At 33.0% G+C, this 17,067-nt stretch overlaps 1 protein-coding gene across 1 annotated transcript; it reads right to left on the bottom strand.

Moving 5' to 3' along the window:
• Positions 1–9,208: 9,208 nt before the first annotated feature.
• On the bottom strand, positions 9,209–11,424 carry LOC103963112 (NAC domain-containing protein 67-like). The gene is made up of 3 exons (XM_009375886.2): positions 11,232–11,424; positions 10,335–10,624; positions 9,209–9,742 (listed from the first exon to the last, which is right to left on the bottom strand). The coding sequence occupies exons 1-3, from the start codon at positions 11,422–11,424 to the stop codon at positions 9,209–9,211; spliced, it is 1,017 nt and encodes a 338-aa protein (XP_009374161.2).
• Between the last annotated feature and the right edge of the window lie 5,643 nt (positions 11,425–17,067).

The raw sequence follows: 17,067 nt of genomic DNA, 5'->3' as shown, positions 1-17,067 counted from the left end.
ATTACTCATATTGTAAAGTGGAGTTTCACATTCTAAAGTGAGACTATCTTTGAACTCTCTGTCACCTGATAATTTAACGTTAATTTTTGTTTCAGTATTATAAAATATTATGCTAAAAATATAATAACAACGAATTCATAAAAAAATGTCACGTGAATAGTACCATGATTGACTTTTTAGAGAAAAAATGTTGTTTTTCGTTAAAATGAACAGTACCGAGAGTATTCCATTAAAATTCCCTACATAATAAAGTTTGGTGCGGAGTTGTTTGCATCTTTGATTGGAAATTGGGAACTGAAAATAACCCATTCATCTGTCTATTTCTATTGTGAACCGGTGATAATATAATTTTGGGATTATCACAAATGGTCTTAAAATTAACTCATCACATCAAGATGGTCCCTGAAATTGAAAATTGATCAATGTAGTTCATGAAAATGGGTTTCACAAATCAATATGGTCATTTCGTTACAATTGTGTCAAAAATTCTGTTATGTGAAGATTTGGTACATAACTAGATCCTAAAAATTTAATTAAATATTACCATGTGAATTAGAAAATATTTAAATAAGTTTTTTTTTTGTTATAATAGGATAATTAAAAACTTTAAAATAAAAAGAAGAAGATGATTGTTCATCATCTTCTTCCCCTCCCCAAAAACCCAACCCTGACTCCTACAGAGACACAGCCATCAATCCAAGCCCTGTAAAAACACACAATGCAATTGCCATATGCATAACCTCCACACCCACCCAACATTGACCACCATACCCACCACCCTCTCACCACCAATGTCTTCCTCTTCCTCCTCCGCTCCTAACCTCTCCCCGCCATCTAATGAAACCACCACCACCTCCACCTTCAGCTCATGCCCTACCTAATCTACATTTCTCGTCCTGCGATCGTATTGACGCCTTTGGGCTCCAGCCAGTCCAATCGCTCGCACCCCTGTTTTCGCGATCCTCGTGCTCTCCGGTGCTGATAATCGAACTGAAACCTCTCTGGTGTCACTCGACAACACTTAATAGAATTTTTAATGAAATTCTAAAGGAAGGCCACATTGATTTGCATAACCCATTTTCAAGAACTACATTGATCGATTTTCATTTTTAGGGATTATCTTGATAGAAGAGGTCAATTTCAAAGATTATTTGTGATAAAAACTTATAATTTTCGATACCAATATGTGGAATCTTTAGTAGAACTTATGGTGAGGACACACAATTCCATAGTACTATACCATTAGGTTGAGGAAAAAACAGAAAAAGTAATAGGCAGTTCAAAGAATATGGGAATAAGACAAGACAAAAGAAAAAAAGCATCGTTAAGTATCAAAACAAATAAAGATATATAATATATATATATATATATATATATATATCCATAAAGTTAATATCGTCAAATGAAATGTATATCATATCCAAATCCTTTTTCATTTTTAATTTTTTTTATTTTATGGATGATTTACTTTGAAATGTTGTTGATCAACTCCCATAATCTAATATAAGGTAATGCTAGGTAGACTAAAATATTTAAATTAAATTTGTAAACTAAATAATGTGGTGATTGATAATTGGATTATCATTTAAATATTAATTAACGTACTTATTATCTACTGATGACACATCATTTATTTTACAAATTTAATTTAACATTTTAATTTTCCTAACATTATCACGTTATTTATGCCACCATTAAGGAACTGAACCGTGCATCCTCAAATGAAACAACACCCTCGCCTTCAAGCTTACTGTTATCAGAATATAGCTAATAGCATCTTCTTGCCCTCTGTCCTGCACTTGGACCTGATGAAGAATATTCCATTGCATGATCGTGCAGAGGTAACTGAGTGGAAGTAGTACTTGGACCAGCAAAACATTGACACATGTCATAATCTCCCCTGAATACTTTTTCTTCTAAAATGGAGATCATTGATGATTAATGAAGTTGCAATTTCCTGAAGCTCCATTTTGAAAAGGTTTGATAATATGAGGGCTTGCTCCGAATTTGTCCATCTGGATGATGATCAGGCTGCATAACTGATTGATGATTTGGGAAAGCCCGAGGTGTAAGAGCACTTCCAGCATAGGGCTTCTTGGGTAATAAACAATTCAATTTCCTTAAATAAACAGTAATTGTATGATGATCAGGCTGCAGAACTGATTGATGATTTGGGAAAGTCCGAGGTGTAAGAGCACTTCTAGCATAGGGCTTCTTGGGTAATAAGTGCATTTTTATCCTAAATTGAATATTCCAGACAATTCGTATTAAAATATTAGTATTATTTATTTATAATAAAAGATTAACTTTATTTTTAGTATTAGATAATAATAAAATATTAGTTGAAAGTATTTGAAAATATTGAAATGCAGTGTAAGTGGAAGAACATAGTTAGGTATTTATAGAAAAATATATATAATTTTTTATATTTTAATGAATATTTTTAATAATTTCTATATTTTTTTAGTAATTTAAACTGCAGCTGACCTTATGATGACACTAGCCTTACGTCACATAAGCAGGGCACTAAGTTAGGTGATTATTGTCTAACTTCTCTATCAAGCTCGCCTTGAGTCCAATTGCCCAAGTGGGTTGGAGTGTTTTGAATAGGGGAAGAGTGGATTGGGTTGCCCATCCCTGAGACAATAAGAAACGGTTGAGTTGCTCTTACAATACTTGTAAGGGATGTACGATCTACACATTCCTTTTTACTTCTCACACACCCCTTGTTAATTTATGTTTGTTGATCTTCTTCAATTCATCTGATCCGACAGCCAGAAACTAAAAAGGTATGGGAGAAGTAAAAAAGGGTGTGTGGATAACACACCCCTACTTGTAACTCGCTGTGGTCCTTGTCCTTCTTGTTGAAGTTGTGGATTGGTCTCGAGTATCGCTGATAATATGAGGGGTTTAGACGTTTGCCTGCAGTGGAAGAAGTGTCACTGGATTCACTAACAAGAAGAGATGAACGCTAAATTGATTGATCTGGAAAAGTATGATATTTGAAACTGCTGGCAGATCAATAGCTCCTTGATCAGATTCTGTAGTACCCTTAGCTGCATTGACGTTGTTCTTGTCCGCCTTGCTTCTGGTATTCTTGTAAATCTTACGCAAAACACAATCATTCAACTGCAGACAAGAAACAAAAAAGTTATTGAGCCATATAAAGTACTCTATGTTAATTAATTGGTCACCATGCAAAGATCAAATAACAATTGCATACAAAATATAGTAATAACGAGAGAACCCTTAGATTTTCTAATCCGAGTGGTTTAATACAAATTAAAGGGTTACATTTTGTGTAGGGTTTATATCATTAAACCCTAAATAATTTGAAAGAACACTTAAATTAACAGTACTCACATGCCCTTAATGCAACAATATAGATGGCTTTGAGTAATTTAATAGTCACATTTGTGGAGTGCAACATGAACATCTCTATGAAGTTAATTAGGATCAACTCGTAGGATGTTGGTTATATTTTAAAAGTTAATCCAACATCTATTACGGCTGAAAAAATATATTATGCTCCAATGTAAATAATACTCCGGAGCATATACTATAAATTTTTTTGTTCTGGTTCACAATATATAAAGTCCACAAATGTATCACCGCAAATACTTCTCTCCCATGATGCCTCACACGCACACATACGTGCACACTTCCATACCTTCATGTCAGCACCATCTATTTTCTTTAGAGGATCAGTCTCATTACCGAGCATATATTCATACATTTTCCAGTCTGTTTTTTCCCCTTCTGGTTGTTTCCCTTCATAAAAGTCCAGGAGCTTTTGGCAGATATATTTTCTAATATTTTATAAACTCGGACTCTCTATAGACATCACAGACACTAATGTCCTCACGACGGCTTTCCATTTGTCTTCCCACTAGTACATAAATATGTTTGCGCGACGCAGCAAATTTTGTCGCGCAAAGCATGTTTGCGCGACGTTAAATTCAAAACGTTGCGCGACGAAGGTATGCGTCGCGCAACGCGATTTTGCGCGATGAAGGTGCACATACGTCACGCAAAATATCATTGCGCGACGCATTCCTGCGTCGCGCAAAGTGTTGTCGCGCAAAGCTACTTTGCGCGACGTTTTGAATTTAACGTCGCGCAAGATATTGACGCCAAGCCAAGAATGTTTTACCGATTTTTTCCCCAACTTTAGCTCTAAAAAATCATCAAAATCAGAATTAAAACTATTGTTAAATCGTGTTTTTTTGTTTATAACCGTCGAAAAGTTTTATCCCGTTACTTGATCTCTGAATGTTTGTTTTTTGAGATTTTTTGGCGTACGCGATCTCGGAGTATATACAAACATTTGACGGTTTGATCGTTGAAACTAGTTTCATAGAATGTGTTTCCCATCAAGTTCAATGGTATATATATTTAGAAAGTATATTTTAATTTATTTATCTTGTACTCATAAACAAAATGACAAAAGAAAAGCCAAAAAAAAAAAAAAAAAGCACTTTGCGCGACGTGGGTACACCTGCGTCGCGCAAATCTGTTTTGCGCGACGCAGGTGTACCCACGTCGCGCAAAGTGCTTTTTTTTTTTTTTTTTTTTGGCTTTTCTTTTGGGTTCTTGTATTGCTTTTTCTTTTGTAGTATCTACTTGTGTAAATGTTTTAAATTGACGATCGAATTACTTCATTGTATTCATATAGGGTTAAAGAGTGTAGCTCTAAAAAATCATATATTCATACATTTTCCAGTCTGTTTTTTCCCCTTCTGGTTGTTTCCCTTCATAAAAGTCCAGGAGTCCTTTTGGCAGATATATTTTCTAATATTTTATAAACTCGGACTCTCTATAGACATCACAGACACTAATGTCCTCACGACGGCTTTCCATTTGTCTTCCAATATCCATTATTTGCTTTGCGACTTGGCCGTTGTCCTTTCGGGTACTTCCGTGTCCTTGGAGTGAAAACGTACCACTCAAACTTTCTCTGTTTAAGTGATAGTGTCCTAAACGAAGAAGAAAAAATGTTGAAAGTTTCCCATTATTAGAAAAGGAAAAAGAGAGTGGGCTACCAATCTTGTTAGAACCTCAGAATATCAGAAGAAATAAAATATCAATCTTGTTAAAAAAAATATCAACCTTAGAATCTCTGCTATATCGTAACCGTTACAGTTACAAGTCATGGATGGAAAGCCGATCGATTCAGAGTAGTATTAGTACGTATAACATCCTACTGGTTTGCTCCAATTATATCAATGACCTCCAGTTATATATTACGAATGAAGAAAAATCGATTGTCGTTGGCATGTGTAGAAATACTGAAGAACGAATTGCAAGACAAAAAGATATTGACTGCTGACTAAATTGAAGATAAAAAATAAAAATAAATAAAAAAAAGTTTCTGAAAAGCCTAACGTGATAATATCTAACTTCTGAAAAACCTATCGCGAAAGAAATGTCGTTGCGAACAATTTTACTAACATTAGCTTGTCTTCTCCAACTTTAGTATGGCATTATTCCCCTTTGATGGCAGTTCATGCTGCTTTATTTTTAGACTCTGTTGGCTTTCCTGGGTTTCGCTTCTCAGATTAATGTGTATCTTGGTATACAGGTTTGTCTCACTTTCTTGTTTTTTTTTTTTTTTTTTTCTGGGGAAACTTAATATAAGTCCAATTTTTTGAGTCAATAGTAGGAATAGTCCAGGTTATTAAAATAAATCCAATTTGTTACATTGATTATTTAATTATCAATAGTTATCTGTTCAATAATAAGCTTTATTATAAAAATCAAATTTCTTCCCAATTATCTCTTTACTTTTTTTTTTTTTTTATCTTTTTGTTATTTCTCGTTCTTCCTCCTGCTTTAAACCCCATTTATAGATTTTATTTTTAATTTTTATAATCAAACTATATCACATGTTAATTATATTTATCTACCTATATGACACATTCTTTTTTTATAATCAACTTGTCACAGATTAATGTGTCTTGCTTGTAGGTATGTTATGTTTTTTCTACCTTTTAGTTAGGTTTCATATCTCATGTATAGGTATTATATACATTCATATATTTGTTACTTGAGTTAGGGTAGAATGTTTTATAGATAAATTTATGTTAGTATATTAGTTTTTTTTTATATAAGATATTAAATATATTTTTTTGGAGTTGGAAAATGCATAATATTAGAAGATTTTAATTGATTTTTAATATTTTTAGAAAATATAAAATGAGTATAAAAGAAATAAAAATATATAATTAGATAATTGGACTCACTCCTAAAAACACTCTACATTTTTGGACCTGGATCTAAAAGCCCCCTTTTTTCTTAACCTTGTGATGTTCCTTGTTCTGTTTTGCAGGTTTAGACTTTTAGGTTTGGCTTTAGAGGGTGAGGTTTCATGTACCCCCTCTTTTCCTTGTATCTCTGTTGTTTTTGCTTCTAGAAAAGTAAATTTTATGTCCCCCTTCTTTCATGTATTTTTTAATTGTATTATGAGGGGTGAGGTTTATGTCCCCCTGATTAGGTATACCCTTTTTTTTCTATATTAATAAAATTTCTCTCGTACTATTAAAGTTTTCTAAAATAATAATAATAATAATAATAATAATAATAATAATAATAATAATAAAAGACGATACGAGACATAGATGTTTACATTTTGCAGCGGATAGAATCACCCAACCGTACCCATGACAAACTACTTGAAAATTATAGGTGTTAAAGATTTGAGCGGGCATTTGGGCTTTCTATGCATAGGAATAGGGTCTATTCATAACGGGTTTTTTTTTTTTTTTTTTTTTTTTTCCGAAATAAGTTTAAAAGTCCATATACAGCAAGGTTTAGGAGTTTCAATGTGATCATGCTTCCTTAATTTGGGCATATTATATATTGATCTATATTTTTATACAATGATATATATATATATATATATTATGCTTCCTTAATTTGTGCATATTGTGATTTAATTTATTTGTATAGATAAATAAGGCTTATTATATTGAAACCCCACGTATTATTGAATACATCCCACATTTTCTTTTTTAATTTAAACTTAACTTAATACACCCCATTTACTTTTCTATAATACCCTCACACCCTACACTCTCACGATAGAACTTACGTTTTCTACGTACACCCACGCTCTTCAAATTTTAAGTGCAAATACATAAGGTCATCCAAAAGTACCTTCGGTGTAAAGCTGAAGTTGGATTTCGAATTTTTTAAAAAAAATTTCTATTGGAGTGGTGCCAACAATTGTTTGGTTATTTGCATATGTTTATCCCTTCATGTTTCTCTATCCCTTCCATGGAAAGAGGTGGAAGGCTGTGGGTATTCCATACCAGTAGATGAGGAAGATGATTTTCACAACAATGGATGAGGAAGATGAGGAAGATAAAAATCCAAAAAAAATATGGCAGCTATAGAAGTGTAGAGCTTTATGTAGATTAGGAGCAGTGGCACTGTGTAATGGGGCTTAAATAAATATTAGGGTTGATGATGATGCTTCATCTTCTTTTCATTTGATCGAATCATGGGAATTGAATTAGTCGCTGAATCATTCAATTGGAGGAAGAGATTAGGTTGTTATGCTACTTTTAAAATCAAGGGATCTTTGTGATCTAATGTGGCTAAGGTTTATTAGGTGTGTGATTCTCATCGTCAATCATATTTGTTTTTAATGGATATCATTCATAACGCAGCCATATGCATGTTGATGTCGTTGAAATCACTAAAACAATGAAAATACGAAGTCTTACCTCATGTAAAGTTTTTGTAATGATTTCACGTTTCATTCATCAAGAATAATTTTTTCAATTAATGTGTTTGTAGTTTCATTAATTCTACAATGGAGGATGAGAGTGGTTTTGAGAGTTGCAGAAGATAAATAAACTTGAGATATATATGTGAAAAGTAATTTGGATTTTTATTTTTTTTTAAACCTTATAAGGTCGAAATTGTCATTACATATTAGGTATGTAAGTCATGTAATATTAAATTTTAATGAGAGGTGTATTTAACATATTGTGGGGTGCTAATAGAAAAAGTCATAAATAATAATCCTACAGTTTTTATTGTATCAAGGGTGCTGGTGAGGGACTTCGCAGGGTGTATCAAGGGTGTTGGTGTGCCTTATGGTCGGTTTCAGTGTGGTTCAGGTATGGTTGCAGAGGGAGTGGAATTGAGGGCTGGATTTAGCGTGCTTAGAGCAAGGGTTATGGAGGTGAAGACTGAGTCTGATTCTCAGCCTCTTATTTGAATGCTTAAGGGAGAGATCCTTGCAGAGGCTAGTTTCAAAGGCTTTCTATTTGATATAAAGAGGGTGGCACAACATTTGAAGTCTCTGGTGTTTCTCTATGCTCCAAGAGAATGTAATTAAGGACTTCACACCTTGCGGCTCTTTTGTCTCCACGAATAGGAGCTTTCCTATAGATGAAAATGTTTCGAATCTTTGTGTCATTTCAATATTTTAACGGCTGATATAAATATTTTCATTTGAGCGTGGTAAAACTTTCTTTTGTTCGGAAAAAAAGAAAAATATAGAAATTTGTATGAGAACCGACCATTTTCTAATCATCATTTATCCAAAAAATAATCAAATTGGTTATCTTTAAGTCAACTATATGTATCAAACAAATGAGTGGTTATTGTGAAGATGCTATTAATAGTTACTAAAATTGTCAACTTGTTTGATATATGAATGACTAAATAATCTCTATCTTAATTGATTTATCGTATAAAATCATGGATTCTTTTATTAAAAAGTGATTTATTACATGGAATCATGGATATTCTTTAATTAGAAAGTTTATGCAATAAAAATATGACAATTACAACAAAGTGAGGCACCGATAGAGTTGACGCAAGTATATTGTTCGTAAAGTTAATTAGTATACTAAGCATTGAAAGGGAAGGTCTACCCTTTAACAAAACCTCTGAAATACGAACCCATTTAATCCTGTTAGAACAAGATTAATCAAAAGAAAAAACAAATTTTCTAATGATGGGAAAGCTTAATCGATTAGCAAACTCACAACAATTATTTACTTAAAACGATGGATCACCAAAACACAAAATAAAATAATAGCTTCAACCAAAAAACAAAAACTATCCTCAAACTAAGACCTACACTAACAAATTACCATTAGTTTAGCACCCTGATTTTTTTCCCCTAACTTAATGATCTTGATGACTCCATTGCAAAATACGCTCTCTAGACTCTTGTTCGTCCAACAAATCATCACCACGTTCCCTGGCCTTCGTTGTTTCTCATAGCCTTAAGCGCATGTTCATATTCCCTGACATGTGGAAGTAACCGAATAGAACTCGAGTCAACCACTGGCATTCCATTAACAGACTCCCATCCTGTCCCAATCTGATGTTCTATTGAATTTGGCAGAGGAAATTGAGAAGAAAATGGCTCCCTTGGCGGTGGAATTTGATTGTTGCAGTTGTAGATTGGTCCTGGATGATCGGAACATGTTTGATTTTGGAAATAATGCTGCTCATAATATGCCGGAGTTGTCGAGGGTGACGTAACACAATGTTTATTTACAATGGAAGAAGTAGTGCCACTAGATTCTCCAGTAAGAAGATATGGATGTTGAATTGATTGATCGGGAAAAGCATGAGATGTTACAGTATTTGTAACTGCAGGCAGTATAGCTCCTTGATCAGTTCTGATAGTACTCTCAGGTGCATTGTCGTCGTTGTTCTTCCCATCCTTCTTGATTCTGCTATTCTTGTAAATCTTACACAAAACACAATCATCTAACTGCAGAATTAAGAAACAAATTAGTACAGGCATACAAAGTACTCTTGATTAATACACACACACACACACACACACACACACACACACAGGTCCCCATGCATGCAAAGACTAAAGAGTACTGGAGCACTTGCACCAACAAAAGTAGTAGAAACGAAAGAACCCTTAGAATTTTAGGATTTCTATTATTAAACGCTAAATAATAGGAGAGCACGCTTAGATTTCTAAAGGATCACTTGGATTAAAACCAAGATAAACAAATTTTCCATCACATATGCACATACAAGAATTCGAGATGGTCTGGGTGCACTGCATTGTGAGCATCTCTATGAAGTAACCAACTTGTCTTAAGGCGTCAGTTCTATTTGAAAGAAGATCTAACATTTTTTGCGGAAAAAAATTGTACTATATATGATTCGGTCTATTCTATATACACTGAATCATAATAAATAATCTCCTATTGAGCTTCATAAAATAGTCGACAAATGTACCCTCGCAAATACTTTTAATTCATATGACTCTGCACACCCCTCACACACACACACACACACACACACACACACACACACACACATGTACGTGCACACTTGCGTACCTTCATGTTAGTACCATCAATTTGGTTAGAAGGAGCGGTCTCTTTATTGAGCTTATATTCATGCATTTTCCAGTCTGTCTTTGTCCCTTTTCCTTGTTTCCCTTCATAATAATCTAGAGTCCTTTTAGACCCAATTACTTGGCCATTATCATCTTTAATGTCATCAGGCTTGCCAGTTGCCTTCCAGTATCCATTATCTGCTGCTCGACATGGCCGTCCTCCTTTCGGGTACTTCCGTCTCCTTGAAGTGAAAAAGTACCACTCACTCTCTCTAATTAAATTGTACTCTCCTGGAAGGATAAAAAAAAACCACACCAATCTTATTAAAACCTCAGAATTTGCCTTTTATATCTTATTTGTTACAACTACAAGTCATGGATAGAGAACCTATTTAGAGTAGTATTACTAGTACGTATAACAGCATACTTCAATGGCTTCCAGTTATATATTACCAAAGAAGAAAAACATTGTCGTTGGCATGCGTAGGTTTAGAAGGAATTGCAGGATTAACAGCTAGAGATTCGCGACAGACTAATATACTAAAGAGAGTAAAATACTTTTCAAAACCTAACCTGATAATATTAACTATACACAGATAAAAACATACTTTTGTATACAAAATACGTACTTACCATAAAGCATTCACGGTAAAGAACTAAAACGGTAGAGCAATATTGTTTTCATACATTATAAAATTTCAGAACGTAAAGAAAAGAAGATACAGTTATGACAAAGAAAAGAAGAAAACGTAAAAGATACTTGAAACACAACAAACACAAAGCACTACTTGTTAGGGCAAGATTTATTTATTTTTAGCTTGTAAGAGGAGAGTAATGATAAACAGGGTTGCAGAAAATAAAAGAGAATGTAAAGAGAAGAAGATAACAAGAATCTAACCGGTAAGTTCTCGTGGATGGTGATCGTAGAGATTAACAATACGAAACCTGTTAATGGGAAGCTGCTCATTCAAAACCTTTCTCATCAAGTAGTGTAAAATCAACTCGTCGTCGGTAGGGACAAATCGATAACCCGGTGGAAGAGAATCAATATATGCATCAACCGGACCTACTTCGTTGAGAACTGGAACCATGTTGTTGTTGAACTGATTGTTTTTTTTCCCCTTGAAGGTGATAAAATAGTGCTCCTAATTTATGATTATATATGACGCCCTTTATAAGAACCTGAAAACTGTAGCCGTGAAGGGTTTTGAGCGGGGATTTGGGCCTTATTTACATAGGACTAGAATTCCTTCATAAAGTATTCTTTCTTTTCCGAAATAGGTGTAATGAGCCATATACAGCAATGTTTAGGAGTTTTAATCGAATTATGCTTCCTAAATTATTGCAAATTGTGTAATTAATATATATATATATGTATGTATGTATGTATGTATGTATGTATGTATGTATGTATGTATATGTGTGTGTGTGTGTGTGTGTATATATATATATATATTTTTTTTTTTTATACAACCACGTTTTTATTGGGGGGAATAAGATAGATAAACGATAATCCTTTTGTAATATATTATTTGCGTGTATATATATTATGTATGTATATATTCCCATTTTGTATCATACGTATTAATACTTCAGAATTGAAGTAATTTTATCGTTAAATTCAGAATTTCCCCGTTGGTCATACGAAGATAACCCCAGTCTTGATAACAATTGCAACATGATTTTGCTATACTCGGTCCAGTCTAAAGGATAATCACACCTCACTAATTTTCTCGGACTGGGCCTATTCCTATATAACAGTTGGATTTTGTTCTAAGGTGACATATGGCATTGCTCAAATGAAAGCCGAATATATTGTGGTCCAATTGTATGGTGAATAAATTGGTAAGTGTAGCAATATTCATGAGAAACTATGGTAAACTTGTACCAGAAAATATATTATGCTAAATGGTGATGCTATATTTCAGGTTGACGTGGTGTCATATAATCTGTTGTGTATGTAGCACCGCATTGATATGTGACGATAATATAACGAGGTATGCATTACTGTAATTATGTAATTTTATCACATGAATTATTATATGTATTTTAAATATAATACTTGATAGTTTAATGAGTTTGTAACTAAATTAGTTAAGACCATTTATTTTTATATTCGAAGCTTTGTGTTTGACTTCCCATCCCATATTATTACTAGTATGAAATAATTCATTAAATGAACATGAGTCCAAATATTATATTTGAGTTCAAGGCAAAGACTCAAATCTTATATACTTAAATTGTCAAAATTCAAAGAGATTTTGAATTTTGAGTTTAACCATCTCTAATGCACATACTTAAATTGGCAAAATTTAATCCCTTTTTTTCCCCTGTAAAGACTCATATTTTAAAACTCAAAATTTAAAAACATGAGTCTAAGAATATATATATATATATATATAGGTCTTTGCATTGAAAGAGAAAACCAAAATGCTCAAACTCACTATTTTTCTTAACCTAAATATAAGAATATAGGGGTTAAAGTTTGAAAGACTTAGATATTAGTAATTGTGCACTTGTTACTATTTAAGAGATTCTCTTGAGTAACAATTAACCAAATATTATCAAATAAATGTTAGGCGCATTTGTGCAAGTTCAACCGACATTTTTAGAGGAATTTAGAGTGCTAGGACGAGGCAATATAACAGGACCTAGCACAGTCCTAAAGTTGAGGACATTTGTTGGAAGCATGTCTTCAGAGAGGTCAATCTTCTGACGGATGCTATAACTAATATTGATTACTCTATTACTGATTTTCATGTTTGGGATACAACTATTCCTATAGCTACTCGTCAAGCTTTTTTATTTGATTGTACTCAAACTGGTTATCCTAGAGTTTTTTTTCTATAAATAATAAAAATTAAAAAAAATCCTAAATTTGAAATACTAGTGGCTTTTTCTAGATTGTCTCTGGGTAAAGAACTTGTGCTTTTCACTTTTCATATCAAGTTTTTAGTGGCTTTTTCTAGATTGTCACTTGGTAAAGAGCTTATGCTTTTCACTTTTCATATCAAGTTTTTAGTGGCTTTTTCTAGATTCTCACTTGGCAAAGAGTCCACAGGAGTTATGCCAACTTGTCCATTGGGTGCTATTCCTGTATTCCCAAAAGAAATTGAGGAATAGATAGAAATGACGCATTTTCTTAATTAAGTGTTAATTAACTTACTTATTTTTTATTAGATTATTAACTAAGTATTGATTACACAAATTTTATAAACTAAGAGATGTTGTTGTTGGTGATTGCATTATTAATTAAAGTGCTGATCAATGTACTTATTTCCTATTAGTGACACATCATTTGGTTTACAAATTTAGTTTAAAATTTTGGTCTCTCAAGTATTATCATTTACACAAAGGGTAATGCATTAAATTTGTAAACAAAATTTGCAAACTAAATGATATGTCACCAATAGGAAATGAGCACATTTATCAACACTTAATAATAATCCAATCATCAACTTTTATGTCATTTAGTTTACAAAATTTTGTTAACAAATTTAATTTCCTAGCATTATCCTTGAACAAAAGTTGTACTTTCGGTCCACCAACTTTTAAGCTCAAATTGGGGCTTAAAACAACATCCCATTTCTCTAACCTATATGAGACCTCGGACAGAAATCCCTCTAAAGCGCGTTTGCCACATAGACGACTAGAGCCCAGAAATATATCGCTCCCTTAAATGCACATGTATGCGTCATCCAACATTGTGATGTCACTACCGCAATCATATGAACCGCCTCAAGAAATAGCTCAAGGCAACCAACCAGAAATTACAATTAATGTCAATGCCCAACGATTGATCTACCCCTGCTTCAGCTCAGGTATATGAGCGAGGTTACTCCTTCTCCACTGCCTATACATAGAGTCAGAGGCCTTCAAACTCGGGACCTTCATGAAAATATATCTACATTATACAAACCTTGATTCATTCTTCAATTAACCAAACTGCTTTTCAGCATAAACTCAATTACTCTTCAGCAAGCACTTAGTTCTTCAGCTACAATCTCAAAGCCTTCATTCAAAGTAAGCATTGCCTACGATCCCTGAGACCTAAAATTACTATTGTTGTGTCACTCGTCGTATGATTTGGTTGACATGCAATTCCAACCATCCTGATTTCCTCTCTAAGGAGTATGTTTTGTACTAAGTCCGGTTCGAAGACAGAGGCCTTAGCAGGTACTCCTCGAGCATTACCTTGTCCTTCATGGCCTAAATATTGCATGCTAACAGTTTTACTGTTTTATTTACATTTCAAGTCATGTAGCTTGCCCATTGACCTAGATTTTATTTTCACAGACATTTGTAATCTTTACTTCATTGAAATGATTACATTATGTTTTTTTAATTTTGGTTTCTATTTTACTTTCATTTACTGAGTGGGTAAGCATACACAAGGTTAAATTGAATTTGAAGTGTTCATTCATTTAAGATACATAAAAGAACTTAACCGAACCAGTGTCCCAATCCATACACCACAATTTGGTTAAGAAGGCAGTTTCCATGCAACCTCACACTCACTCAAACACGAACGTTGTTGGTTTGCATCCTTCAATGGATACGCCTTTTTTTTGTTTTTCCTCTCGAGCCACCTTGTGGTACCGAGACCGAAAGAAAAATTTGGGATACTATACGCGTTGAAGCCCGCGCCAACCTCTTTTCCGAGTTTTGGCACCAAGAAATGGGTATTAAGTAAAAGGATAAGTGGTAGAGAAGAAACAAATGTAGTAATTCGACTGAAAAGAGCTTTTTTTTTTCAGGCACAGAATGTATCTGTATATAGACCACCACTAAGCGAGTAACTAAAATAAATACAAACATAAAACTAGACTGTTTCCGTTAAAGAAAAAAAACTAAACTGTTCTTTCCATGACAATTGGTTACCGAAAAGGTGACAACAATGAAAAGCACGTTTTCAACCCGACATTTCACATTTAGAAAGTTTTCAAGACAGGAACAATTTAGTTTACAATGGCTACCACTTCCCGCCCCAATCACACATTTAAAATTGAGCAATGATTAGCTCTTCAATGGCTTATTCATAGACCTGCGTTTTATAATCGGAACTGTTTATGGTATAAAAATTTTGGTAAAGATCATCTCTATAAAAAATCAATTAAAATCAAGATTATTTAATCAATCAATTGTAGTAAATAGATAAACGGTTCTTAATACTTTTACCTAATATGTTCATCAATTTTTATATAGTTCGATGAATAAACGATCTCATATTTTATTGGTTTTTCTCGGAGATGATTTTTACACAGTGTTTTATAATATAAACTGTTATAATCATAAGCATAAGTTCCATAAATCGGCCACGTAATGAATTGAGAAGGAATTCATGCTCATTCATTGAGGAGTGAAATTAATTTTTTGAAGTCAAATGAAGGTTTGGCTCCTTAAGATCGAGGAGCAGTTCTTCCTCATCAAAACACTTTGCAATTGATTCATGAAATTTTGGGCTTATGACAAAAGCCATTCATATTATAAATTATCCTGTAAAGATCATCTATACAAAAAGCCAATTTAAACTAAGGTTGTCTAGTGATTCAACTATAGCAAATAGATAGACAATTTGTAATGATTTTATACAGTTTGATGATTAAACGATATCATTCTTTATCATTTTTTGTAGAGATAATATTTACAAAGTGATTTATAATATGAACGGTTTCGATCATAAGCACAAAATTTCGTAAATCGATACAACATCTTGAGAATGAACTCTTCCTCATTTATTGAGAAGTCAAGTTAATTTCTAGAAGTCAGTCTTGCGCCTTTTCTCTTGTAAATGTGCATAATTGGAGAGTGATTTAGAATTATGACTTCGTTAGCTTTTATTTTTATTATTTTATTATTAGAGTACTATATGCATTTGGAAAATAATGTATGCATGTAACATTTAATATGAGAAATTCATTAATTGATATGACATGTAAATATCACTTCCACATAGTACATCAATGTGGTAAAAAAATGTGATTTCTAGAGCATTCTACAAAAAAATAACCAAAATAAAAGTTCTGGACATTATAGTAAGTTAAACACAAAATAGTTTTACTAAATTTTTCAAAGTCTCACAGCAAGGCAACTGTATTAGCTGCCCCCATTTTCTCTTGTGCGTTTTTCTTCCAAATAATACAAATTGTTAGTGAGAAAATAATTATCGAGAAAAAGTCGCTAAAGACATGAATATTATCTTCAATAACGAAAAAAAGTGTTTCAAGGTGATCACCAAAAAACTTTTACAATAACTGTATATTCTCTCTCTTTGTAGATTTTATTTTCAAAATTTGAATAAAGACATTGATAGTTCGTGTCGAATGGCTACTTTTTATAAAGGGCACATCCATTTATCCTTTATAAGACAATATATAGAACAAGTAGCACGTCCTTTTTGTATTGTAGTGCACTTGTCACTACTTGATAGCTGATCCAATTGCTTGCAAATCTTTAAATTCATCTGTAAAGCATTGCAAAGTCAGAATCTCTTTGTTTTCCTGTTTGGTTTTGCTTCTGTGACTTGACCTAGCAAATGGTCGCAATGATGTTGATAATTTATAGTACATTTAATTTGCCGACCTATATAATTAGGGTTTGAGAAATGCTAAAGTGATTTTTTTCGAAGTAAAATTCTTCTTAGATTTATTGTAACTTTATATTTTTAGTTTAATATTTTATGATATTAGTACGAAAGTTATTATTAAACTATAAAATAACAAAAAATTTTATAG

Source organism: the organism of the source record quoted next, unplaced genomic scaffold (genome assembly GCF_019419815.1).
Source record: "Pyrus x bretschneideri cultivar Hongxiangsu unplaced genomic scaffold, Pyrus_bretschneideri_v1 Contig9, whole genome shotgun sequence".
In the NCBI taxonomy this organism is placed as follows: Eukaryota; Viridiplantae; Streptophyta; class Magnoliopsida; order Rosales; family Rosaceae; genus Pyrus; species Pyrus x bretschneideri.
Note: the sequence above shows the minus strand (reverse complement) of the source record. Positions and strands in the feature narration are given on the sequence as shown.